The 27,032-nt window shown below is 40.9% G+C and overlaps 1 protein-coding gene across 3 annotated transcripts in view; it reads right to left on the minus strand.

Moving 5' to 3' along the window:
• Nucleotides 1–27,032, minus strand: part of Phf6 (PHD finger protein 6) — a 64,188-nt gene that overhangs the window by 26,714 nt on the left and 10,442 nt on the right. For all 3 annotated transcript variants that reach the window (XM_070039706.1, XM_070039708.1, XM_070039707.1), the window contains exons 4-5: nucleotides 4,484–4,617; nucleotides 4,183–4,226 (exon numbers count right to left, since the gene is read on the minus strand). In XM_070039706.1, the coding sequence (XP_069895807.1) occupies nucleotides 4,183–4,226; nucleotides 4,484–4,617 (178 nt within the window). The remainder of the gene's footprint in view (nucleotides 1–4,182; nucleotides 4,227–4,483; nucleotides 4,618–27,032) is intronic.

Genomic DNA, 27,032 nt, shown 5'->3' on the forward strand with positions numbered 1-27,032 from the left:
TTAAAGGTTTATAAATAAATAAACACATGTATACACATACATCTATTTCTGTTTGTTTGTTGTTGTTGTTTGGAGGTAGGGTCTTGCTATGTAGCCCAGACTGGCTTAAATTCATGATCCTCCTGCCTTCACCTCGTCCATGCTGGAATTACAGCTATGTACCACAGAACTTAGCAACACTTTTTACTTGTTTTTGTTGCCAGTCCTGGAGCTTGAACTCAGGGCCTGGGCACTGTTCCTGAGCTTCTTTTGCTCAAGGCTAGCACTCTACCACCTGGGCCACAGTGCTACTTCTGGCTTTTTCTGTATATCTGGTACTGAGGAATCAAACCCAGGGCTTGATGCATGCTAGGCAAGCACTCTACCACTAAGACATATTCTCAACTCTCCGTTTTTTGTTTTTTTTTTTACTTTCAATTAACACATAGGAATTGAACACATTTATGGTATACATTGTGAAATTACTGTATATGCATATACTATATAGTATTCAGATCAGGCTAAACTTAAGACTTTAACATCACACTAAATTTTTCTAAATTTCCATTTAATAAAAGCACTTAAGAGCTAGGCACTGGTGGCTCATATCTACAAACCTAGCTACTGAAGAGGCTGAAATCTGAGGATGTTGGTTTGTATCTAGCCTGGAAGAAAATTCTGCAAGACTCATCTCAAATTAACTTGCAAAAAAGGACTGGTAGAGTACTATCCATGAGTGAAAAAGCCAAGTGAGAGCTCAAGGCCCCAAGTTCAGGCCCCAGTACTGTCAGATGTGTTTGTGTGTGCACACACGCACAAGCACACGCACACACACGCACACAAAACCCAAACAATTACTCAATATGGAAAAGCTACGCACCGTATAATTCCAACTATTCTGGAAAAGACAACTGCACGAAGACAGCAAAACATGTCAGTGGTTTCTGGGGATTGGGGCCAGAAGGGGTGAGTAGGTGGAGCAAAGGGAACTTTCTTTCTTGCCAGTCTCAGGGCTTGAACTCAGGGCCTGAATGTTGTCCCTGAGCTCTATCAACTCAAGGCTATGGCTCTAACACTAGAGCTATATATATCTCTACGTTCAGCTTTTTTGGTGATTAATTGGAGATAACCGTGTCAAGGTCTTTCCAGCCTGAGTGGCTTCAAACTGTGATCCTCAGATCTCAGCCTTCTGAGTAGCTAGGATTATAGGTGTGAACAAACAGTACCAGCATAATACAATGATTCTTTTAATACTTCAAAATAGTTCACATTATATAAGGCTAACATGACAGACTGGACTGAATTATAGAGCACTTATCGTATATATTAAGTAAAGAAGTGTTAGGGCACAGATGGTAAGCGATTGTGAAATTACTGCAGGCATTATTTTCTTTGCTCTAGAAACTAATGAAGTACAATGCTCAAAGACAGTCCCTGGAATTCAATTCTATAACCACCATCACAAATCATGATCATAAAGGGAACACGTTTTCCATCAGAACAATTGCAAGTTGTTTCTGACAAAGTACTCAATATAAGTTTAAGCAAGGTCAATATGATAAAAGGCAAAATCCAATAAATATAAATTCTGATAGCCAGGCATCGGTGGCTCACACCTGTAATCCTAGGTACTCAGGAGGCTGAGATCTGAGGATCGGAGTTCAAAGCCAGCCTGGGCAGGAAACTCCAAGAGATTCTTATCTCCAATAAACCACTCAGAAAACTGGAAGTGGAGCTGTGGCTCCAGTGGTAGAGCGCTAGCGGTGAGCTGAAAAGCTGCGGGATAGCGCCCAGGCCCAGAGTTCAAGCTCCATGAATACCACCACCACCAACAAAAATCCATATACTTTTTTTTGCTTTGTCAGTCATAGGGCTTGAACTCAGGGCTGGGCAATGTCCCTGAACTCTTTTTGCTCTACCACTTTGAGCCACAGCACCACTACTGGTTTTTTGAGTGGTTAATTGGAGATAATCCTGAGCCTCCTGTGCCTGGTCCTGATTTTCTTTCTTTCTTTCTTTCTTTCTTTCTTTCTTTCTTTCTTTCTTTCTTTCTTTCTCTCTCTCTCTCTCTCTCTCTCTCTCTCTCTCTCTCTCTCTCTCTCTCTCTCTCTCTCTTTCTTTCTTTCTTTCTTTCTTTCGGTCGGTTGTGGGGCTTGAACTCTGGGCTTGGGCGCTGTCCTCGTGCCCTTCAGCTCAAGGTGAGTACTCTACTGCTTGAGCCACAGTACCACTTCCGGTTTTGTAGTGGTTTACTGGAGATAAGAGTCTCATGGACTTTCCTGCCTGGGCTGGCTTTGAACCTCGATCCTCAGATCTCAGCCTCCTGAGTAGCTAGGATTACAGGCATGAGCCACTGGCACCCAGCTCCTGATTTTCTTTTAACATATAAACTTAATACTTCAAATTTTAGAATATGACATAAAAAACATTCTATACCAACGAAACAAGAGGCCCCAACACTCTACACAAATATAAACTGAAGGAGAAACATTTGGTGACAATGTAGGGAGAAGAGAACCATGATACAATATATGCAAGTCATTGTACACATGTATGACAATTTCAGAATGAAACCTATTACTTTGAAAAATAAAGCAGAAATACAAGAATGTGCTGAACTCTAAACTCAAATTAATTTGAATCTCAAAGTTAAAGTTGTAGCAATACCACCAATTACATTCAAATTTGTCTCGAAAAGCATGTAAACAGGCCTATTATGTTTCACAAAGCAAAAATGTTATCAAAATGACTCTGTATACTTTATATAGTCTGCAATGACTTTTGTCTGCCACTAGATGGTACTATCATCATCAGAAATATAAAAGATAAAATGGGAGCCAGCTATATCAATATGTACTAATCACCCTTAAACATTTCAAATATCTTATTTCAGTATGTTAATAATACACCTCGAGTCTTTCTTTCTTTGCCAGTCCTGGGATTTAAAATCAGGGCCTGAGCAACTCTCCTTGAGCTTCTTTTGCTCAAGGCTAGTACTTTACCACTAGAGCCACAGTGCCACTTCTGGCTTTTTCTGTTCATGTGGTACATTTGAACCCAGGGCTTCATGCATGCTAGGCAAGCACTCTACCACTAACCCACATTCCCAGCCCCAGTTCACAAGTCTTGATCCTTAGTTACTAACATATGTGGCCACTATATTATCTTAAGAATGATTGGGGGGGGGGAGGCTGGGAAGGGATGGGAAGGGGAAACAAAGGAGGAGGCTACAATGCTTGATAAGAAATGCACTCATTATCTTGCCCATGTAATTGTAACCCCTCTGTACAGTATTTTCACAATAAAAAAAAATTAAAAAAAGAATGTTTTGTAGCCAGATGCCGGTGGCTCACGCTTATATCCTAGCTACTCAGAGGCTGAGATCTAAGGATCCGAGTTCAAAGCCAGCCAGGACAGAAAAGTACATGAGACGCTTATCTCCAATTAACTAAACTCCAATTGAGAAAAAGAAGCTCAGGGACAGCACCCAGGCCCTGAGTCCAAGCCCCAGGACTACCCCCCCCCCCCCCCCCGCAAACAAAGGAAAAGAAAACTATGAAGATTTTTCAGTGTACTTTATCACCTCAAAAGTTCTAATTATTGAGCTGGGCATCAGTGGCTCATGCCTGTAATCCTAGCTACTCAAGAGTCTGAGGTCTAAGTATCTCATTTCAAAGCCAGTCTAGGCAGAAAATTCCATGAGACTCTTACCTAATTAACCAGAAAAAAGCCTGAGGTGGACGTATGAAAATACTAAGTGAAACTGAGTGATCTTAAGTTCAAATTCCAGAATTGGGACACCCCCCCCCCACAAAACCAATAGATAAGGGTACTAAAATGTGACTAAAAATTTCAAAGAAAGTTGGATGATCACAAAATCCACTAGTATTCCTAAGTTCATACTGTCTGTAATATTTTTGGAATCAAGGATTCAAATTATCACCCTCACAGAAAGATGTGGTCCCTAGCGTCATTTCTTTCGAAAGTGAAATAAATTTTCAACTATATAATTTATTAAGATCTTGGGGATTATTCTTCTTTCAAAATTTAGATCTTTACTACAGACCTTAGTTTATACCAAGACTTTTCCTAATTCTTCTAAATATATTTGATATTGAGATCTTAAGGTAAAAATTCACATAGAATTATTACTCATTTTATTTAAATTCCTTTTTGAAAGTGGGGAGTGGCTGAATGACGTACCTTCAGAGTTATGTGCGGTTTTCTTGTGTTTTCGACAATAAACCCTTAAAAAATGAAGACAGAAATTATCAATATGTAAATAAATTCAATTTTCAAAGTAACAAATGAGTATTACACTTTATCCCATTTACAAGGGAGTACTTTAAAAAAAAAAAAAAGCTTATCATGGACCTCCCTATAGCCTTTCTGTGAGCATTAAATTCCTTATCCAAAACCCCCTTTATGATGCGACCATGGAATGCTTTGAAACTTGTAAAAGTAATGATTGCTCAAATGTTGTAAAGACATGTTCAATAATTACATGTAAATTCCTTGTGAAGGTTTCTCTCGGATCTGAGCTTTGTCATGCAATGCGCAGTGGTAGTGGTACGTCCTATGACAAGTTTTCACATCACAACCAATTGTCGCTCCAGGACAGTGGCACAAAGAACACATCTACAGAAAAATGACAAAATGATGTTAGTTTGTGGGTTTTCTAAGGCTGTGATTAACAAGTTTAGAGGCATATCTATCAATTTGTCCAGAAAAAAAACAACAAACTGATTATTGAAAAACTTTGTAATTACCAGTTATTTTTCTTGCTTTCTCTCCCAGGAATTATTTCAATAAATATTTGGGTAAAAATTTTTATGACCAGGTTATACAGTGACAAAATAAATGGAACATTATAAATAATATTTCTATTTTTCTTTTGTCTGTTATTATGGCTAAGAGAAAGTTTGAAATACAGCAAATCAGACATGTGAGCTAACATTATAAAAGAGACAAAACCTTCACTTTTTTTGCAATCCAGATCTACATGGATATGTGTAACTGGGGAATATACCTCACATAAGTGTGGGGGGGGCTGGGAAGGTGGCTCAGTGGTAGAGCGCTTGCCTTGCATGCATGAGGCCTTGGGTTCAATTCCTCAGCACTACATAAGCAGAAAGAAAAAAGCCGGAAGTGGCACTGTGGCTCAAGTGGTAGAGCGCTAGCCTTGAGCTGAAGAGCTGAGGGACAGCGCCCAGGCCCAAAGTTCAGGCCCCATGACCAGATCCCCCCCCCCCAAAAAAAGTGTGTGTGTGTATGTGCGCGCACACACACACACACACACATGCGCACCCACATGTGCATGCAGACGTATAGGTCCCGAGGCTTGAACTCAGGGCCTGGATGCTGCCCCTGAGCTCTTTTGCTCAAGGCTAGCACTTTAACACTTGAACCACAACTCTACTTCTGGCTTTTTTGGTGGTTAATTGGAGAGATAAGAGTCTCAAAGACTGCCAGGGCTTGGGTCTGGGAATATGGCCTAGTGGTAGAGTGCTTGCTTAGCATGCATGAAACCTTGGGTTCAATTCCCCAGTACCATATAAACAAAAAGAGCTAGAAGTGGCCCTGTGAATCAAGTGGTAGAGTGCTAGCCTTGAGCAAAAGAAGGTCAGGGACAGTGCCCAGGCCCTGAGTTCAAGCCCCAGGACTGACAAAACAAAAACAAAAACACGACTGACTGGGCTGGCTTTGAACCATAGTTTTCAGATCTTAACCTCCTGAAATAGCTAGAACTATAGGCATGAGCCACCAATGCCCGGCTAAGTGATTTGTTTTCTTACAATTTCCAGGTGTTGGTGGCTCATAACTATAGTCCTAGCTACTCAGGAGTCTTGAGATCTGAAGATGGCAAATTGAAGCCAGCCTGGGCAAGAAAGACCATGAGACGCTTATCTCCAATGACCCAACAGAATTAAAACTGTGGCCAAGTGGCAGAATACTAGTCTTGAGCAAAAATATTAAGGGACAGTGCCCAGACCCTGAATTAAAGCCCCAGGATCAGCACAAGAAAAAAAAATCAATGAGAATCTTTAGGGAAAACCTTCATACACTATAAGAGAAGCTGAGAAAAATCAATTCAAAGTGAAAGAAGTAAGGAGGATAAAAGAATTAACTAGTTTTTAAATGTCTCGAGCTCTGAGAATATTTTGTGATTTCCAGTTGATTATACTGAGAAAATATGCTCATCTATTTCAATTTAATGTTACTTAACTCTTAACATTATGAATTTAGGAAAACAGATAAAAGAACAGATTTTTTTCAGCAGCTTTTAATAAACTTTACCATCTGAATTTATCAGACAATTCCTACTGATGAACTAATGTTCTATATTTAGAAAAAAATTCTTTTAAAAAAAGTTCGTAACAATAATTGTTAATGGTTTTGCTTCAAACAGCACATTGTACCTATCTCTGAAGCTATACATGTCATACCAGAATGAATGCATAGTAAAGTAAAACTTAAAAATTGTTCATTTGGGGGCTGGGAAGGTGGCTCAGTGTTAGAGTGCTTGCCTTGCATGCATGAGGCCCTGGGTTCGATTCCTCAGCATCACATAAGCAGACAAAAGCCAGAAGTGGTGCTGTGGCTCAAGTGGTAGAGTGTTAGCCTTGAGCTGAAGAGCTAAGGGACAGCACCCAGGCCCAGAGTTCAAGCCCCATGACTAGCAAAAAAAAAATTGTTTGTGTGTTTCCTGGTTGCTAGATACCTCTTCTAAACTCTAGTGCATGCCTATAATCCCAGTAGTCAAGAGACTAAATTTTCTATGTAATTTTATAAACACAGAGCAGCCTGGTGTGGGCTAAACAGTGAGATGCTATCTCAAAGACAACACAAACCAAAACAAAAACTAACCAAACCAAAACCCTCAACACTTACCCATCTAATTTTAGTGTACCAACAGGCTAACATAAATTGCCTTGGTATACCAACAGACTAGTTAAAATTTCTTACTTTAAGCAAAGCAGTCTAACTCATGCCAGCTATCATTAACAAATACACATACATCAAAAACAAATAAATAGAACAGATGCCAGTGGCGCTAGCCTATAATCTTAGCTTCTCAAGAGGCTGAGAGAGGATCAATGTTTAAAGCCAGTTGAGACAAAAAAGTCAGTGAGAATCTTCTCTCCAAATAACTATCAAAAAATCCTTGGCCAGATACCGGTGGCTCACGCCTGTAATCCTAGCTACAAAGGAGGCCGAGATCTGAGGATTGTGGTTCAAAGACAGCCCTAGCAGGAAAGTCTGTGAGACTCTTGTCTCCCATAAAACCATCAGAAAAACAGAAGTGTTACTGTGGCTCAAGTGGTAGAGTGCTAGCCTTCAGCTGAAGACCTGAGGGACAGCGCCCAGACCCAGAGTCAAGCTCCAGGACTGACAACAAACAAACAAACAACAAACTCCTGAGGGCTATGACATAGCTCAGTGGCAAATCACTTGTCTAGCAAGTGCAATGTCCTGGGATAGACTCCCACTACCAACAAAGAAAAGACAAAAATAAAGCCTGAAGTGAAGCTGTGGCTCAAGTGGTAGAGTGCTAGCCTTGAGCAAAAAAGTTCAGAGACAGGCCTGAGGTTAAGTCTGAGACCCATCACACAAAAAAAATACTCTCAATACAGGTATTTCCCAGAAAACAAGAGGGCCAGGACCCATTATTAATCATTGAGAAATATCCTGCTTCCTCAAATAAATATAAAAAATTCAAAGTATTGCTGTAAAAGAGAAACATTGTGCCAAATTATCAAGCATAGGGAGCTTTCAGATGGCTTGTAACTTCTAGAGGAAGTAGAGCAATTAGCCTGTAGCTCAATTATGAACTTGTATAGTTTTACTTCAGTCACATTTAGTCTTAGGAAATGTACTTACTGTAAAAATTTTGCAAAACACAAAAGAGCACAAAGAAAAAATTAAAATCATTCATATTCCCAAGCAGACACCTTGAAGTGTTGCAATGATTATATGAAAGCATTTTTCTCTTTTTTGTATTCTTTTTTTCTATTTTGTAGTACTAAGGATGGAACCCAAGACCTCAAATGTGCCAGTGCCAAGCAAGTTTTCTACCCTAGACCCATGAAAATATTTTTCTATGTAATAGAAAATACTGTTTTGCAACCTAGGGTATTTTCGGGGTTGGGGACAGAACTGGATGGAGTTTTCTGGACTTTTAGGCCTGGACTGTGATCCGCTAATCTCTGACTCTCAAGTAGCTGGGATTAGCTGGGTGCAGGTGGTTCACACCTGTAAACCTAGCTACTCAAGGGTCTGGGATCTGAGGATCATGGTTCAAAAAACCCAAAGTGGTGCTGTGGCTCAAGTGGTAGAGTGCTAGCCTTGAGCACAAAGAGGCTCAGGAACATCGCCCAGGCCCTGAGTAAAAAAGTAGCTAGGATTATAGGCTTGAACACTTCTCCCAGATTACCTTTTTGTTTTTTCAGCTGTGGGGCATTACCTATTTCATTAACAATTTTGTTAATGAAACTTTATCTAAAATAGGATTGGATCGATAGGTTCAGTGAGATAGGCACTCTCAGATACTATTAGAAACTGGTACACACTGGAAAGCAATTAGCATATGTGTGTACTTATGTACATACATATTTTTTCACTGTCCCTTAGCTTTTGCACTCAAGGCTGGCACTCTACTGCTTAAACCACAGCTCCAATTCTGGCTTTTTGCTGAATAATTGGACATAAGTCTCATGGACTGCCTGGGCTAGCTTGTACCACAATTCTCAGATCTCAGCCTCCTGAGTAGCTAAGGATTACAGGCATGAATCACCAATCCTGGAAACTTGCTTTTTTTTTTTTTTTTTTTGAATCAGAGAGCTTTTTCAAAGTTCATATCCTCTGGTCCAGTAATTTTACTTCCATAATAAATGTAGTCTAAATATAAGCCCTACCGGGCGCCAGTAGCTCACGCCTGAAATCTTAGCTACTCAGGAGGCTGATATCAGAGGATCATGGTTCAAAGCCAGGCCAGGCAGGAAAGTCCATGAGACCCTTATCTCCAATTAACCACCAGAAAACCAGAAGTGGCGCGGTGGCTCAAGTGGTAAAGAGCTAGCCTTGAGCTGAAGAGCTGAGGGACAGTGCCCAGCCCAGAGTTCAAGACCCACAATGGACCAAAAAAAAAGAAAGAAAAAAAAATATATAACCAGGCTGTGCCTAATTATTGCCAATTAACTACCAAAAAACCTGGAAGTAGAGATGTGTCTAAAGTGGTAGAGTGCTAGCCTTGAGCACAAAGAAGCTCAGGGAAGCTGGGTGCCCATTGCTCAACCTGTAATCCTAGCTACTCAGTAGGGTGAGATCTGAGAATCGAGGTTTGAAGCCAGCCTGGGCAGAAAAGTCCCTGTGAGACTCTTTTTTAATTTAATTTTGTTGTAAAGGTGCTGTACAGAGGAGTTACAGTTACATAAGTAAGGTAATGAGTATATTTCTTGTTGAACATTGGTACCCACTCATTCATTTTCCTCGCACTATCCTTCCACCCCTCACTACTCCCCACCACCCAAATTTGTAAAGTTCATTTCCAACATAGTGTCTTTTGGGTATCACTGTTGTATTGGTTCACTCTTTGTCCTTGTTTCACCATTTTGTTATGCCCCTTCCCTTCCCCATTTGTGGTTAACCTTGTTATCGTCAATATACTGTATCAAGTTCTTTCTTATTATTTATTTTTTCTTTTTTCCCTTTAGTTTATCCAGGGTAGTCACTGTTTTTGATTCTGGTACCCTGCATCCTGTGAGACTCTTACCTCCAATTAACCACTAAAAACCAGAAATGGTGCTGTAGCTCAAAGTGGTAGAGCACTAGCCTTGAGCAAAAAGCTCAGAGAGAGTGCCCAGACCCTGAATTCAAGACCCACAACTGACAAAAAAAATAGTTCAGGGACAGTGCCTAGGCCCTGAGAACAGTCCCCAGGACAGGCAAACACACACACACACACACACACACACACACACACACACACACACACACACGCACACACACACACACACGCGCGCACACACACACACACACTATAATGAGGCTCAAACAACTGATTTACATTTATTGCAGGTTTAGAGAAGCCTAGAATGTAAAATAACACATGGAAAACAGTAGAAAAATATTTCATGGGGCTGGGATGGTGGCTCAGTGGTAGAGCGCTTGCCTTGCATGCCTGAGGCCCTGGGTTCGATTCCCCAGCACCACATAAGCAAAAAGAAAAAAAGCCAGAATTGGCGCCGTGGCTCAAGTGGTAGAGCGCTAGCCTTGAGCTGAAAAGCTGAGGGACAGTGCCCAGGCCCAGAGTTCGGGTCCCATGACCGGACCCAAAAAAAAATATATTTCATTATAGTATGGTCATATGAAACAGTATTCTATAGCCACTCTTGTCAAAGAAAAAAAATACTCTGCTTTTTTTTGATAAGAGGATCTTCCTTTGGAATCTTTCTGCCTCAGCCTCCTTAGTGCTGTTATAGGCATGTATAACCATGCCAGGCTGTTAAGAAAATTTAATGGCATAGAACAAGTTTTTATTTATAATGTTAAGTGGAAAAATAGGATAGGATACAAAACTATGTAGACTAAGCTCCTAAATTTTGTGTATTACATATATTTTTTGAAAAAAAGGTGGGAGTGATAGAGCAAAATGCTGATGGCTATCTCTGGATGATTGGTTTTCCTAATTTCCTGCATTTTCTGATTTTTCTACAACAGGCAAAAGTATTTTGTTATGCAAACAGTTATTTTTAAATGTATCAGGAATACTCTAGCAAACGCATTCAGTACCTGCCTTACAGTCTGGTGAGAAGGAGATGGAAACTGAAAGTTCCAAATATGTCAAAATGGTTTTGGGCCTAGTTATAAATGTAGATGCACCCGAGGTAAGTAAATGGTTCAAGCTACTATGGTACAACAAATTCATTTTATAAATAACCAGTTAAGTACTGTAGCTATGATGATTCTTTAACATGAACAAAAGCTGGCTTTACTTAATGTCAGCTTTATTCAAGGAAGAAAGAGGAAGATCTACCAATAAAAAATATTTTCATTTTTGGAAAATTATTCCCAAGATTAATATATTATTTGTGGTGGTGATTTTATGAAACAGGGTGTTACTATGTAGTCCTGACTGATGTAAACCTCACAATCCTCCTGACTCAACCTTCTGAATGCTGGGATTATAGGCATATACCACCATGACAGGCAGGAGAAAGAATTTTGCTGAATTAGAATTTATAGGACCTATCTTATGCAGCATTCATATATAAGCAAGTTTCTGGCAATGTGTTAACAAAATAGCAACAATTAACCACAAGATTAAGCTAGCTACTCAGGAGGCTGAGATCTAGGATTGAGGTTCAAACCCAGCCAGGGCAGCACAGTCCATAAGACTTTTTTTTTGGGGGGGGGTCCGGTCATGGGGCCTGAACTCTGGGCCTGGGCGCTGTCCCTCAGCTCTTCAGCTCAAGGCTAGCGCTCTACCACTTGAGCTACAGAGCCACTTCCGGCTTCCTTCCCAGCCCTGTACATAAGACTTTTATCTCCAAAAAAACTACAAAAAAAATGGACAGAAGTAGAGCTGTTGGCTCAAGTGTTAGAGCACTACCTTTGGACAAAGGAAACTCAGGAACAGCACCACCCTTACTTTAAGCCCCAGGAGTAGCAATACATATATACACACATACATATATACATAAATATATATAATATATAATACACTAAAATAAAAATTACATTTGCTTGCTTACCATAAATACAAAAGAGGGAAACAACTGTTATGTTCAACTCTTCTATGTTATATTCCAACATCTGAAATAATCTTTCTCTGAACTAATTTTACGTCCTAACATGGCTAATCATTTTTATAAAAAATGACTTATTTTTATTGCAAATCCTTCCAGATTGAATCATTTTTTTGTGATGCTGGATGTTGAATTTAGGACATTTTGCACATTAGGCAAATGCTCACCAGTGAGAACTAAATTACTTTGTTTTTTGGGGCTTTGTGCTTTTTTTTTTAACTAAATGCTTTGAAGACTAACATTGTGCATTACAAAGAAATGCTGAATAAATCTGCTGACTAAAAGCTTATTCTGTTATTGAAAATTTGAATATCTTACAGCTTATTTTTCTCATTTATGTTTATAAAAATTGCAGGGTTTACATAATTATCTCCAGGTACTTCTAAAAATATTTCTAAGTCAGGCACAGTGTACATCCTTATAATTGCAACACTGGGGAGGCTGAAGCAGAAAGATCACATATTTGAGGCCAGCTTGGGCTACATAGTAAGACCTTGTGTGAAAGAAACAAGTAAGCAAACAAAAAATGAAAAAATCTCCTTATGAAATGTCTGATATAGTACAAAAGTGGGCAGAACAATCCAGTTGAATAAGTGCTGGCAAGAATGTTTGGATGGAAAAAATGAACTTGCTTTAAAACAAGCTTGAAAATTAAAAAAAAGAAAAAGTAAGCCAAGTGCTGGTAGCTCATACATATAATCCTAGCTACTCAGGAGGCTGAGGTCTGAGGTTTGTGGTTTGAAGCCAGCCCAGGTATGAAAGTCTCTGAGATTTATAGCCGCAATTAACTACCAAAAAAGCTAGAAGTAGAACATTAGCCTTGAGCAAAAAAGCTTAGGGGAGGGGCTGGGAAGGTGGCTCAGTGGTAGAGTGCTTGCCTTGCATGCTCGAGGCCCTGGGTTCGATTCCTCAGCACCACATAAGCAAAAAGAAAAAAAAAGCTGGAAGTGGCACTGTGGCTCAAGTGGTAGAGCGCTAGCCTTGAGCTGAAGAGCTGAGGGACAGAGCCCAGGCCCAGAGTTCAGGCCGCACAACTGGACCCAAAAAAAAAAAAGCTTAGGGGACAGCACCCTAGCCCTGAATACAAGCCCTAGGACCAGCGTGTGCGCGCACACACACACACACACACACACACACACACACACACACACACACACACACACACACAAGTTCAGAAACCAGACAAGTGGCTATTATAGCTTTTCAAACTGTTATGGAAAATAGAAATAAAACAGAGATCATCTCTTGAAAACAGAATGAGAAATGAGATCCTTGCAAGCACGACCATCATTACAACCATCACCACAGCAAGGTATCAGTTGACAAGACCCAAATAAAGATATAAAAATTTGATCTTCAACTGAATAGTGCCTACTCATACTAAAATGACTAAGTTGCCATTTATCATCATGCTAACATTGTACCCCTGGCTACTTCAAATATGGGAAAACGAAAGTTAACCTGACAGGTTTTAGGGGTGTGTGTGTGTGTGACAGATTTTAGGGGTGTGTGTGTGTGTGACAGGTTTTAGGAGTGTGTGTGTGTGTGTGTGTGTGTGTGTGTGTGTGTGTGTGTGTGTGTGTGTGTGTGTGTGTGTGTGTGTGTGTGTGTGTGTGTGTGTGTGTGTGTGTGTCCTCAGGGCCTGGGGAACTGTCCTTCAGCTTCTTTTGTTCAAGGATAGCACTCTAGCACTTGAGCCACAGCACCACTTCCGGCTTTTTTTTTTTTCAGTTTATTGGAGATAAGAGTCTCATGAACTTTCCAGCCTGGGCTGGCTTCCAGTAGCTAGGATTACAGGCAAGAGCCACAGGCGCCCAGCTAACCTGACAGTTTTTAAAGACCAATGGTGTATCGCTTTCCCTGCCCCCAAGGCCTGCCCCACCTATAAATATGCTGTTCAAAGCTAATTTCCTTCCCTCAACATAGGTAAAAATGTTAACTCTCAGCTTATTCCACTTATAACCTAATTTCCTATTCTTTTTTTTAATGAGACTGATTTAATTAAGGTATACTCACAGGGTTGGATATTGCACAACTTTTAAAATAGACCTCTTTTAATAAACTGACTTGTTGAAAGCCCTTTGTACAATTACTTAAATACAAAACAATTTTAATACATTAAAAATAGACCTTTGGGGAAAAAAATGACATTTTTGAGTAATGACAATAGTAAAATGCTGAAGGTAATAAAGTAAAATGCAGGGCTTCAATTTATGGACAGTCTTAATTTTATATTGCTGTTTTAAAGACAAAAAATGCTAATGATTTTTCTTTTAGCTCTCCTATTCAGTTTGCTTCTAGTAGACGGGTGAACTTCAGTCAGCAATCATAGCTCCAAAGTGGGGAGACTGGAAAAAAGAGGTCCTGTCCTATTGCATGACAACTCTTCGATACTATTCTAACTTAGGTTACCTAGTCCCTCCCTATAATCAGTCTCAAGCTGACCCAAGGAACTAAGTCACACATGAGAGAAGACATGAGGGACTCAAAGACTAAGACTTACCGAAAATACATTAAAAACAAATAGACAGGGCTGGGAAGGTGGCTCAGTGGTAGAGTGCTTGCCTTGCATGCATGAGGCCCTGGGTTCCATTCCTCAGCACCACATAAGCAAAAAGAAAAAAGCCGGAAGTGGTGCTGTGGCTCAAGTGGTGGAGCGCTAGCTTTGAGCTGAAGAGCTGAGGGACAGCGCCCAGGCCCAGAGTTCAGGCCCCACAACTGGACCCCCTCCCCCCCAAAAAAAAGAAAAAAAAGCCGGAAGTGGTACTGTGGCTCAAGCGGTAGAGTGCTAGCCTTGAGCTGAAGAGCTGAGGGACAGTGCCCAGGCCCAGAGTTCAGGCCCCTCAACCGGACCCAAAAGAAAAAACAAAAACAAATAGACATTAGGGCTGGGAATGTGACTTAGTGGTAGAGTACTTGCCTAGCATGCATGAAGCCCTGAGTACCACATAAACAGAAAAGGCTGGAAGTAGTGCTGTGCCTCAAGTGGTAGAGTGCTAGCTTTGAGCAAAAAGAAGGTCAGGGACAGTGCCCAGGCCCTGAGTTCAAGCCCCAGGACTGGCAAAAAAAAAAGAGGGCTGGGAAGGTGGCTCAGTGGTAGAGTGCTTGCTTTGCATGGATGAGGCCCTGGGTTCAATTCCTCAGCACCACATAAGCAGAAAAAGCTGGAAGTGGCATTGTGGCTCAAGTGGTAGAGCACTAGCCTTGAGCTGAAGAGCTGAGGGACAGCGCCCAGGCCCAGAGTTCAGACCTCACAACTAACAAAAAAAAAAGAAAAGAAAAGAAAGAAAGAGACATTGGATCACTTCTTAGCCTCTTGGTTATTAATATTGACAAGTATGAAGAAACAGACATTGGGACATAACTACTTTTCAATCAACTGACTCAAACCAAGATTGAAATTCAGTCTACAAAAAGTCTTAAAGCAGCCGGGCGCTGGTGGCTCACACCTGTAATCCTAGCTACTCAGGAGGTTAAGATCTGAGGATCGCCGTTCAAAGCCAGCCCAGGTAGGAAAGACTGTGAGACTCCTATCTCCAATAAACCATCAGAAAACCGGAAGTGGTGCTGTAGCTCAAGTGGTAGAGCGCTGGCCTTGAGCTGAAGAGCTGAGGGACAGCACTCTGGCCCAGAGTTCAAGCCCCACGACCGACAAAAAAAAAAAGTCTTAAAGCACTGGTGATGTGCCTATAACCCTAGCTACACAGGATGTTTAGATCCAGAGGCTCCTGTTTTGAAGGCAGTCCAGGTAGAAAACTCAATGAGACTCTCTCTCAAATAACCTTCAAAAAGCAGGGCTGTAGTCTTGGCACAAATAGTAGAATGCCAGCTAAACAAGGAAGTTGAGCAATAAAGGACCTGAGTTCAAATCTTGGTAGTACTAAAGTGGGGGGGGGGAGGTCTAAGGAGGTTGGTGGCTCAGGCCTGTAATGCTAACTACTCAGGAGGCTGAGATCTGAGGATCTCGGTTCAAAGCCAGCCCAGGCAGGAAAGTCCATGAGACCCTTGTCTCCAATGAACCACCAGAAAGCCGGAAGTGGTGTTGTAGCTCAAAGTGGTAGAGCACTAGCCTTAAGCACAAAAGCTCAGCCTGAGTTCAAGCCCCATGACCACCACCAACAACAAAAAATCTTAAGGAATAAAAGGAAAAATATCACTTTAGTAGGTGTATGTAAAACAAAAATTATGTTAGGCAGTAAGAGAAAGCTTTGGGAGGAAAGCTGGAATATGGCGGCTACATAGAATGGTTCCTCCTGAAAACCAAGGAGAAAGAGCTATCACTTAGTTCTGTCTACCCTAACTATAATACATGTACAGGTACTGCAAACAGCAATAACTAGCAGGGTACAGGGAGAAATTCTCTCAGCCAAGTATTGCAGTTAGCTACTCTGGAGGTACCTGCTGCAAGAAAAAAAAAATCTATGTGTCAGGCGGAAAGTCTATGAGATACTTATCTCCAATTAACCACCAAAAAGCCAGAAATGGAGCTATGGCTTAAGTAGCAAAGCACTAGCCTAGAGTGCAAATACTCAAGGGCAGCACCCAGGCCCTGAGTTCAAGCCTTATGACTGACCAAAAAAAATTCAGGTGGACCTGTTGCAACAATGAGAAGTACAAAATGTCATGTCAAAACCAGCTTTACAATGTCGGTGTGGGAGGGAGGGGGGTATGTTTGGGTGGGGGGGAGGGGGATGGCTGGGAAGGGAGATGAAGGGTAAACAAAGGAGGAGGCTGCAATGCTTGGTAAGAAATGTATGCATTATCCTGCCCATGTAATTGTAACCCCTCTGTACAGTATGTTCTCAAATAAAATAAAATAAAATTTTAAATTTAAAAATTAAAAAAAAAATTCACCTGCATGCCCTAATTGGAGTTTTTTTTTTAAATTTCCATTTATATGAATACCTCCACAATATATGGACATTTAGTTACACAGATGATAATAAACAAACCTAATTTGGTTTGGTTTGGTTTTTGAGATAGTATCTCACTATGTAATCCAGTGTGGCCTCCAACTAAAGATCCTCCTGCATCACCATTCCAAGGAACATTTAACTCTTTTATTCCCCACACACCCTGAGACAGCTGTCCTGTAGATCCAGCTACCCTAGCACTTGTTTAGTAAATACAATATAATTGGAATCCAGCCATGCTTCATTTCTCTGATTACAACTGAAATCACATGGCTGGCAAAGCCTTCAAATTTGTTATCATGTCATTTATAAAAATAGTTTCTATGGTGGAAGATATCTGTAATCACAACACAAGAGGTGAAGGCAGGAAGAGCACAAGTTCAAGAATTGCTGGAGCGGGGAAGTGGTGCTGTAGCTCAAGTGGTAGAGCGCTAGCCTTGAGCTGAAGAGCTGAGGGACAGCTCCCAGGCCCAGAGTTCAAGCTCCATGACCGACCAAAAAAAAAAAAAGAATTGCTGGGGCGGGCTGGAAAGGTGGCTCAGTGGTAGAGTTCTTGCCTTGCATTCATGAGGCCCTAGGTTCGATTCCTCAGCACCACATAAGCAGAAAAACCACAAGTGGCATTGTGGCTCAAGTGGTAGAGTGCTAGCCTTGAGCTGAAGAGCTGAGGGACAGCGCCCAGGCAAAAAGTTCAGGCCCCACAACTGAACCAAAAAAAAAAAAGTGCTGGGGCTACATAGCAAGATCCTGTTTCATAAAAAAAAAAAAGTTTGCCTCCAATAAAAACTACACTGAGTTACCACCTTACCCCAGTCAGAATGGCCCACATCCAAAGTCAGTCAACAAAAAATGCTGGAGGGAATGCAGAGAAAGAGGAACTCTGCTTCCTTGCTGGTGGGAATGTATACTAATTCAACCACTTTGGAAACAGTCTGGAGGTACCTCAGAAAGCTCAATATAGACCTCCCCTATGACTTGACTCAGCGATACCACTCCTAGGCATCTACCCTGAGCAACAGGAACCACTATACAAAGACACATGCACCTCTATGTTTATTGCAACATTGTTCACAATAGCCAAGATTTGGAAACAACCCAGATGCCCCACTACTGATGAGTGGATCCAAAAATTGTGGTATCTATATACAATGGAATATTATGCAGCCATAGAAAGGACAAAATAATGGCATTTGCAGGAAAATGGATGAAACTAGAGCAGATTATTTTGAGCGAAGTAAGGCATGAACAAAGAGACAAATGGCACATGGTCTCCCTGATATGTGGATGCTAAAGCCAAAATGCAAGAAGATATGGCAAAGTAATAGGACTCAAGAAACAAAGGACAGTCACCCATTTTGTCATATCATTGCTAAATGACTCCATGTTCTTAACCATATATATGGTAGATACATGCACACAACAGAGGGAAGCCAGGAGGAGGAACAGAATAAGTGGGAACAGCCCACACTAAGCAAAAGGAAAGAAATGTAAACATCACCTGATGTGGAAAAAATGACTTGTATTGTCAAAGCTCATAGAATTCACAAACTGTATAGACCAGCATGGTGACCAGGTTTGCCTTGTGAGGGTTGGAATGTGTTTGTGACTTTAACTAAGAATCACTATTCCACAATACTGTGAAATATGTGAAATTTATGTAACCACCTAATCTCAGTTAAAGAAAAAAAGTGAGAAGAAACAAAAAAGTTTGCCTCCCAGTGTCCTAAGGCTATGGTCTATAGTCAAAGGCATTTGTCAAGTCACTAAGGAATCTTTTCTCAAGATACCTGTCTGCAAATTACCACCTTTTAGGTACTACTGCTCTGAGGACTTAGAAGCACCAATAGCCACCTGGCATCTGCCCCTGGGTCTGCAGAGGCAGTGTGGCACTGTGGCTATTCACTCAGCCTTTAGTCAAGCACTTGATTTTCCTTAAAACTTTTCCTTCCTCCTTGACTTTCATACCATCATTCTTCTGGTGGAACACATTTCAAATGTCACCTTTTTTGTACTTAGACTAGAGCCTGAATTTAGGGCTTTGGCTCTATCCCTGACTAGTTGTTTTTTGTTGTTGTTGTTTGTTTGTTTGAAACTGAAGGCTAGCTCTACTACTCAAGCCACAGTTCCACCTCTGGCTCTTTGGTGGTTAACAGGAGATAAGAGTCTCATGAAATTTCCTGCCTAGGCTGACTTTGAAGCACTATACCCAGATCTCAGCCTCCTGAGTAGCTAGGATTACAGGTGGCGGCCACCAGTGCCCAACTCAAATACGACTTTCTATGGAGCCTTCTGTCTTCTCAGGTGAATCAGCTGCAGGCTTCTTTCCCGGCTCTCCTATGCCATTCTTTACTTCTAACTCTAAGCTGTATTACTCATGTTCATATCCAAAGTATCTAACACTGTGCCTTGCAAAAAGTAAGACAGATTTAGGTAGATGAATTTACGAATACAATGTATAAAGAAACAAAAACACAGGGCTGGGAAGGTGGCTCAGTGGTAGAGTGCTTGCCTTGCATGCATGAGGCCCTGGGTTCCATTCCTCAGCACCACATAAGCAAAAAGAAAAAAGCCAGAAGTGGCGCTGTGGCTCAAGTAGTAGAGCGCTAGCCTTGAGCTGAAGAGCTGAGGGACAGCGCCCAGGCCCAGAGTTCAGGCCCCACGACCGGATTCAAAAAAAAAAAAAGAAACAAAAACATAAACTGGGCGCTGGTGGCTCATACCTATAATCTTAGCTACTCAGGAGACTAAGATCTGAGGATCATGGTTCAAAGGCAGCATGGGCAAGAAAGTCTGTGAGATTCTTTTTTATTTTTTTATTTTATTGTAAAGATACTGTATAGAGGTGTTACAGTTACATGAGTAAGGTAATGAGTACATTTCCTATCGAGCATTGTTACCCCCTCCTTTGTTTTTCCCAGTACTCTCTCTTCCCTCTCCTACATCCCAACTCCTCCATCCCCCCCCAAGTTGTAAAGTTTGCTTTTTACATAGTGTCTTACACGTCTCTTTGTTACAATGAGTCAAATTATATCCTTATTTCAGCATTTTGTTATTTCCCTTCCCCTCCCCAAACTAAAAAAATGTATATACAAGATACAGTACACCAGAATCAAATACAGTGACAACAGTGGCTATACCATAGTGGGAAGAACATACAAAAGAAACAAAAAAAATCACATAGTAGATTAAAAACAACAGCAAGAAAGAAAAAACCTCTTGTGTCCCTATCTTGGGGTTCTTTTCGCTTAGCATCATCTTATACTCATATGTACATAGCTTTTGACCTTTTCTGCTTGTCTGATAAGATTATCCTAGACATATACTAGTTATTGCAAATAAGGGGAACCATGGGACCTCTACTTCTTTAGGTCTGGGTTACTCTTATCTCCAATAATCTACTCAGAAAACCGGAAGTAGCATTGTGGCTCAAAGAGGTAGAGTGATAGCTTGGGAAAGATCTTAGGACAGTGCCCAAAACAACAACAACAATAACAACAACAAAAAAGAAACAAAACACTACAGTATTGGAGGAGTGAAGGGTGAAAACATGAAAACTCTCATTTCTCAGGCATACAAAGCCTTTCACCATCAGATTTTTCTATCTATATTTCTCTCCTCCCTTCTCAAACTGCTAAAGGTGCTAGCAATACTGAAACAATGATCAATCAAAACAGGAATTGTTTTTGTGTTGGACCTGGGCACTGTCCCTGAGCTTTTTTGCTCAAGGCTAGTGCTCTACCACTTGAGCCACAGTTCCAGTTCTGGCTTTTAGGTGGTTAATTGGAGATTAAAATTTCATGGACGTTCCCGCTTGAGCTGACTTTGAATTGCAATCATCAGATCTCAGTCTTCTGAGAGCTAGGAATAAAGGTGTGAGCCACCAGTGCTTGGCTAAAACAAGGATTTTATGCTATCCCATGACTTCTCTGGTCAGCCTATACCTAGCCTATTATTAAGGGTTCACACATAATCTAATGGAAGCTCTTTCCTTCTTAAACTTCAACCAGCAATAAGAGCCCACTTAGTGGATAGTGCCCACTAAGTGTTTTCCACATATTACCCCCCTCATACTCCTATGCTGGGCAAAGAGACTTCACTATCTCAAAGTCAATAGTACAGTATGGAAGGAAAGCTTGCACATATGCACCAAATGCATTAAATTCTGGTTGTACAGTATGACAGAGGCAAAGCTTGACTTTTGACCTCCAAAACAAAAAGAACTGACTGAGCTAGGATGATGGTTGGTGCCTGTAATCCTAGCTACTTAGGAGGTAGAGATCAGGAGGATTGTATTTCAAGGCAAGCTCAGGCAAGAAGCTCATAAGACTCTATCCAATAAATTAAAAAAACTGGGTACAAGGGTGTGCCTCTGTTCAAGCTGACCTAGTCAAAAAGCAAAAGTCTATTTAAAAATAACAAAAGTAAAAAATGCAAGGAAGGAGGACATGGCTCAAATGGTGCTTGCCTAGCAAGCACAAGGTCCTGAGTTCAAATCCCAGAACTGCCAATAGTAACAGAAAGAAAATCCAGATGGAACTTTTGTGAAACAGCTAAGAAAGGGTACCACAAACAGGTGAGCATCAGCACATGCACAGTAGTGGGACAAGAACAGATAGTATGCCTGGAGCTGCTGGCTCACACCTCTAATTCTTGCTACTCAAGGAGGTAGCACTGTGGCTCAAGCGATGGAGTGCTCAACCTTCAGCTGAAGAGCACAGGGACAACGCCCAGGCCCAGAGTTCAAGCCCCAGGACTGCCAAAAAAACATTGCTGGTACTCAAGAGGCTGAGATCTAAGGATCAAGTGGTTCAAAGCCAGCCTGGACAGGAAAGTCCATGAGACTCATCTCCAATTAACCACCAGAAAACCAGAAGTGAAGCTGTGGTTCAAAGTGATAGAATTCTAGTCTTGAGCAAAAGAACTCAGGAATAGTGCCCTGAGTTCAAGCCCCAAGACCAACAATAACAACAACAGAAATAAAAAATACAGTGTCTATAAGAAATTTCGTTTAATTATTAGAGAAAAATAGGTTAGAATGAAGAAGGAAAGACAAGTGATGGGGGATAATATGGAAATGGAGGTAACACAATGAAATGTGACATTTATGTAAAATGTGTATGAAATTTTCACAACAGAAATACTCTGCAGAATACTAATAAAAACAAATTCTCTGTAAATACAAAGCCAGAGAGAGATCAGTCTGATTTTTATCCAGATCACCTCTTTTTCCTGTAAATGACATAATTTTATTCTCTCTGATGGCTAGATACATTTTCATTGTTAAGATTTCATCTTACAACTACAAGTTGTATAAGCTTTATTATTACTGGTTTTTGACCTTAATAAAATGGAATTATGTGTTACCACCAGGGTGTTTTTAACTGTGACTATCGTATTAAAAAAAAAATCTCAACATCAAGAAGCACACGAAGTCCTCAAATTTCCATCCTGCCCATTTTTGTAAAACTACAGTCATCTTGGACCTTTTAAAACACACACACACACATACACATACACATACACACACACACACACACACATTTTAAACTTAAAGAAGCTGTGATAGTAGAATGGTTAGTGTTTAGTTTATACTGTGCTATGTTTTTTATTACAACAGTCTTTCTTTTCCACTTACCTTTGAGAATAAAGGGAAACAAATCTTCAAATGCAATGTGTTTGTGTAGCATGTTGTCTACCATGTTTTGTAAATACTGGAGAAACTTTAAGCAATTTGACAGAGATTGAATGTAACTTTGCTTACAAAAATTGCTATTAAGCTCCTGCCTAAGGTGTTCTAATTTTCTGTGAGCACACTAAAAGTGAAAAATAAATGTAAGTAAAATGTAAAAAAAAAAAAAATGATTACAGGGCTCGGAAGGTGGCTCAGAGGTGCTTGCCTTGCATGCATGAGGCCCTGGGTTCGATTCCTCAGCACCATGTAAGCAGAAAAAGCCAGAAGTGGTGCTGTGGCTCAAATGGTAGAGTGCTAGCCTTAAGCTGAATAGCTAAGGGACAGCGCCCAGGCCCAGAGTTCAGGCCCCATGACCAACAAAAAAGAAAAAAAAAGATTCCATCTTATTTTAGTCAGAATGTCCAGCATCACTAGTACAAACAATAACAAATGCTGGCAACGGCATGGGGAAGAAGTAATCCTAATATACTACTGGTGGGAATGTAAATTATAGTACAACCATTATGGGAAAAAGGTATGGAGATTCCTCAGAAAACTAGAAATAGCCAGGTGCCAGTGGTTCATGCCTGTAATCCTAGCTACTCAGGAGGCTGAGCTGTGAGGATTGCGGTTCAAAACCAGCCCAGGCAGGAAAGTCTGTGAGACTCTTATCTCCAATTAACCACTAGAAAATCAAAAGTGGTGTTGTAGCTCAACTGATAAAGCACTAGTCTTGAGCTGAAGAGCTGAGGGACAGTGCCCAGGCCCAGAGTTCAAGCCCCACAACCGAAAAAAAAAAAAAAGAAAAAGAAAAAGAAAAGAAAACTAGAAATAGAACTTTCTTATGATTCAGGATACCACTCCTGGGCATTTATCCAAAAGACTGCAAGACAGGATATAATAAAACCACCTATATTCCCAGGTTTATTGCAGTTATATTCACAAGTTATAGAAATAGCCTAGATGCCCCACAAAGTACAAATGGATCTACAAAATTATCTTTTTAACAAATGGTGTGGGAACAACCTGAAATCTCCATTAAAAATGACAAGCCAGGCACTGGTGGCTCAAGCCTGCAATCCTAGCTACCCAGGAGGCTGAGATCTAAGGATTATGGTTCAAAGCCAGCCCAGGAAGGAAAGTCCTTGTGAGACTCTTATCTCCAATTAACTACTCAATGGCTCAAGTGATAGAGAACTAGCCTTGAGCACACAGAGGCTCAGGGACAGTGCCCAGGCCCTGAGTTCAAGCCCCACAACTGACAAAAAAGACAAAAATGTATTCTTGATGAATTGTCTTATATGTAGGTTGATGGCACACTCAAAATCTGTATTATAAAATCTCAAAGTGAGATATACTATTCCTTTTTTTTAATTTTTTGTAGTACTGGGGTTTGAACTCTAACACCTTACAATTGTTAGACTGTGATTCTACCACTTGAGCCATGCTTCCAACTTGGCTTTTTGTGAGTTATTGTTCCTTTCTTTTTTTAACCACTGCTGGTACTAGGGTTTAAACTCAGGGCAGTGTCTCTTAGCTTTTTCTCATGGCTGTGCTTTACCACTTGGGCCACACCTACAATTCCAGTTTCTTGGTGGTTAATTGGTTTCTTTTTCTTTTTTAATTTTTTATTGTAAAGATACTATACAGAGGGTTACAGTTACATGAGCAAGGTAATGAGTACCCTTCCTATTGAGCAGTTACCCCCTCCATTGTTTTCCCCCTACCATCCCTTGGAGATACCATTCTTATGGACTTTCCTGCCTAGGCTGGCTTCAAACAACAATTCAGCCTTCTCAATAGCTAGCATTTTAGGCAGGATCCACTGGTACTCAGTCAGATACAATTGTTTCTCTGGCATTCCAAACACTCTTTTGGTACTGAACAAGAAAATTATACACAGAATCAGTATCTTATTTTCAGAGGCTACGAAGTATCTTAGGGGTGGAAACAATCAGAACAATGTTACACACAGGATATGCACAGGGTTTTTGCCCTAAAATATAAGATAATGGCATTTAAAATTTTTTTTGTTATTATAAATGCGATGTACAGAGGGGGCTTTAAGATAATGCTATTAATAGAACAGGTTAACTAATAGGAGTTTGAATATGTCCTAAACTTAGCACTATTTCTAAGTTTATTAGAATATTACTAAGCTCTAATCATTGTATTTCTTTTCAATATGATTCCTAATTGGTAGCTTACAAAACAGTCTAATACAATCCTGTGATAGGAGTTCTGGCCTTGGATACAAATCCCAGCTCAATCACTTATTACAGGACCACAGTCACTAGAGCACCACAGTTAGGTTACTTAACTTCTGTGAGCCTCAGTTTCCTTAGAATGAGCCTGGTGCCAGTGGTTCATGCCTGTAATTCTAGCTATTCAAGAGTGTGAGATCTGAGAATCTCTGCTCAAAACCAGTGAGTGCAAGAAAGTCTGTGAGACTCTTACCTCCAATAAACCACCAGAAAACCAGATATGGAGCTATAGCACAAGTGGTAGAGTGCTAGCCTTGAACAAAAGGAGCTCAGGCACAGTGCCCCAGGGGGCCTTGAGTTCAAGCCCCAGGACAGACACACACACACACACACACACACACACACACACACACACACACACACATGCTTTCCTATCTCATAAGATTGTGAGGATTAAATATGATCACATATTTAAAATACACTGCTGTATCCTTAAGTACATATTGTGTTCAATAAATGTTAGCTATTTTTATTCTAGAAAAAGAAGGAAATATTCAAAGAATTTCATGACATGTTTGAAAAAGGGAAAGAGTCATGTAAGTCATCAAGTATATGAAGGATTTATTTTCTTTTTTATTGGTAGGGGTTTGAATTCAGGGCCTGGAGCAGTCCCTGCACTTTTTTGCTCAAGCCTAGCACTCTACCACTTTGGGCCATAGTGCCACTCTCAGTTTTCTGGTGGCTAATTAATGATGAGTCTCATAACTTTCCTGCCCAGGCTGGCTTTGAACTGTGTTCCTCAGATCTCAGCCTCCTGAGCAGCTAGGATTACAGGCATGAGCTGCCAGTGCTTGGCTTGATGTTTTTTTTGCCAGTCCTGGGCTTGAAATCAGGGTATGGGCACTGTCCCTGAGCTTCTTCTTTTTTTTTGGCGGGGGGGGGGGTGTCTGGTCATGGGGCTTGAACTCTGGGCCTGGGCGCTGTCCCTCAGCTCTTCAGCTCAAGGCTAGCGCACAGCGCCACAGCGCCAAACTGGCTTTTTTCTTTTTGCTTATGTGGTGCTGAGGAATCGAACCCAGGGCCTCATGCATGCAAGGCAAGTGCCCTACCACTGAGCCACCTTCCCAGCCCCCCTGGGCTTCTTTTGCTCAAGGCTAGCACTCTATCATTTGAGCCACAGCTCAGAAAAGCCACTTCCAGCTTTTTCTGTTTATGTGGTACTGAAGAATCAAACCCAGGGCTTCATGTGTGGTAGGCAAGGACTCTACCACTAACCCACGTTCCCAGTCCAGATTTTTTTTTTAATTCTTCCTTTGTGGAAGAAAACAGACATAGAATAAATAGTTTAAATTGAAATATGCTGGAGTTATTCAGAAATATGAATTTCTCAATTCTGAAGGTTATATATCACTGTCTTGTTTCCTGGCATATTTAAGAACACACCCAAGTGTTGATGGCACACTCATGAGACTGAGATGTGAAGTTTGAAGCCAGCTCTGATAAACAGAATTTTTTTTTTGTCAGTCGTGGGGCTTGAACTTTGGGCCTGGGCGCTGTCCCTCAGCTCTTCAGCTCAAGGCTAGCGCTCTACCACTTGAGCCACAGCGCCACTTCCGGTTTTCTGGTGGTTTATTGGAGATAGGAGTCTCATAGTCTTTCCTGCCCGGGCTGGCTTTGAACCTTGATCCTCAGATCTCAGCCTCTTGAGTAGCTAGGATTGCAGGCGTGAGCCACCAGTGCCAGCCAAACAGAAATTCTTATCTCCAATTAACCAGTAAAAAGCCAAAAGTAGAGGTGTGGCTCAAGCAGTAGAGTCTCAGCCATTAGTGGAAAAAAAAAAGGCCCATGAAGAGTGCATGGCTGAGTTCAAGCACCAGTACCTTCACAAAAAAAGAAAAAAAAGCAAACAAAAATATTGCCTTGAATGACTTGGAAGTAGTCTTGCCTAGGGCTAAGTAAGGTGAACTAAATGACCCCCTGAATTCTTTCTGTTCTTGCAATCAGGGACATAATCTAACATAGGTACCAATTAGCTAGCCAATGCAATCTTTTCAGTGATCTCACCACATAGCTTCATAAAATGCTGAAACAAGGACACAGGATGACCCATTGCAACGAAGATACCTACTGGAAAGTATATTGGAAATGAACATTACAACTTTGGGTGGCGAGGGGGGAAGGGGGAATAGGAGTGTGGGACTTGGGGGATGGAAGGGATAGTGGGACAGCAACAAGGAAGGGAAGGGGTAACAATGATCGACAAGTAACAAACTCATTGCCTTACTCATGTAACTGTAACCATTCCGTACATCATCTTAACAATAAAAGAAAAAAAAGGTAACTGTCTTGGAAAATACTGCTCAAATGTCTTAGACAAATTCACAAAAGCAATGGTAATTGATAAAGTTGCTTGGGAATCTAGTATCTAAGCATCTGGAGAATTCTTATTCAAGAATAG

The sequence above is a fragment of the Dipodomys merriami genome, unplaced genomic scaffold, assembly GCF_024711535.1.
Source record: "Dipodomys merriami isolate MVZ:Mamm:240054 unplaced genomic scaffold, mDipMer1.0.p SCAF_3, whole genome shotgun sequence".
In the NCBI taxonomy this organism is placed as follows: Eukaryota; Metazoa; Chordata; class Mammalia; order Rodentia; family Heteromyidae; genus Dipodomys; species Dipodomys merriami.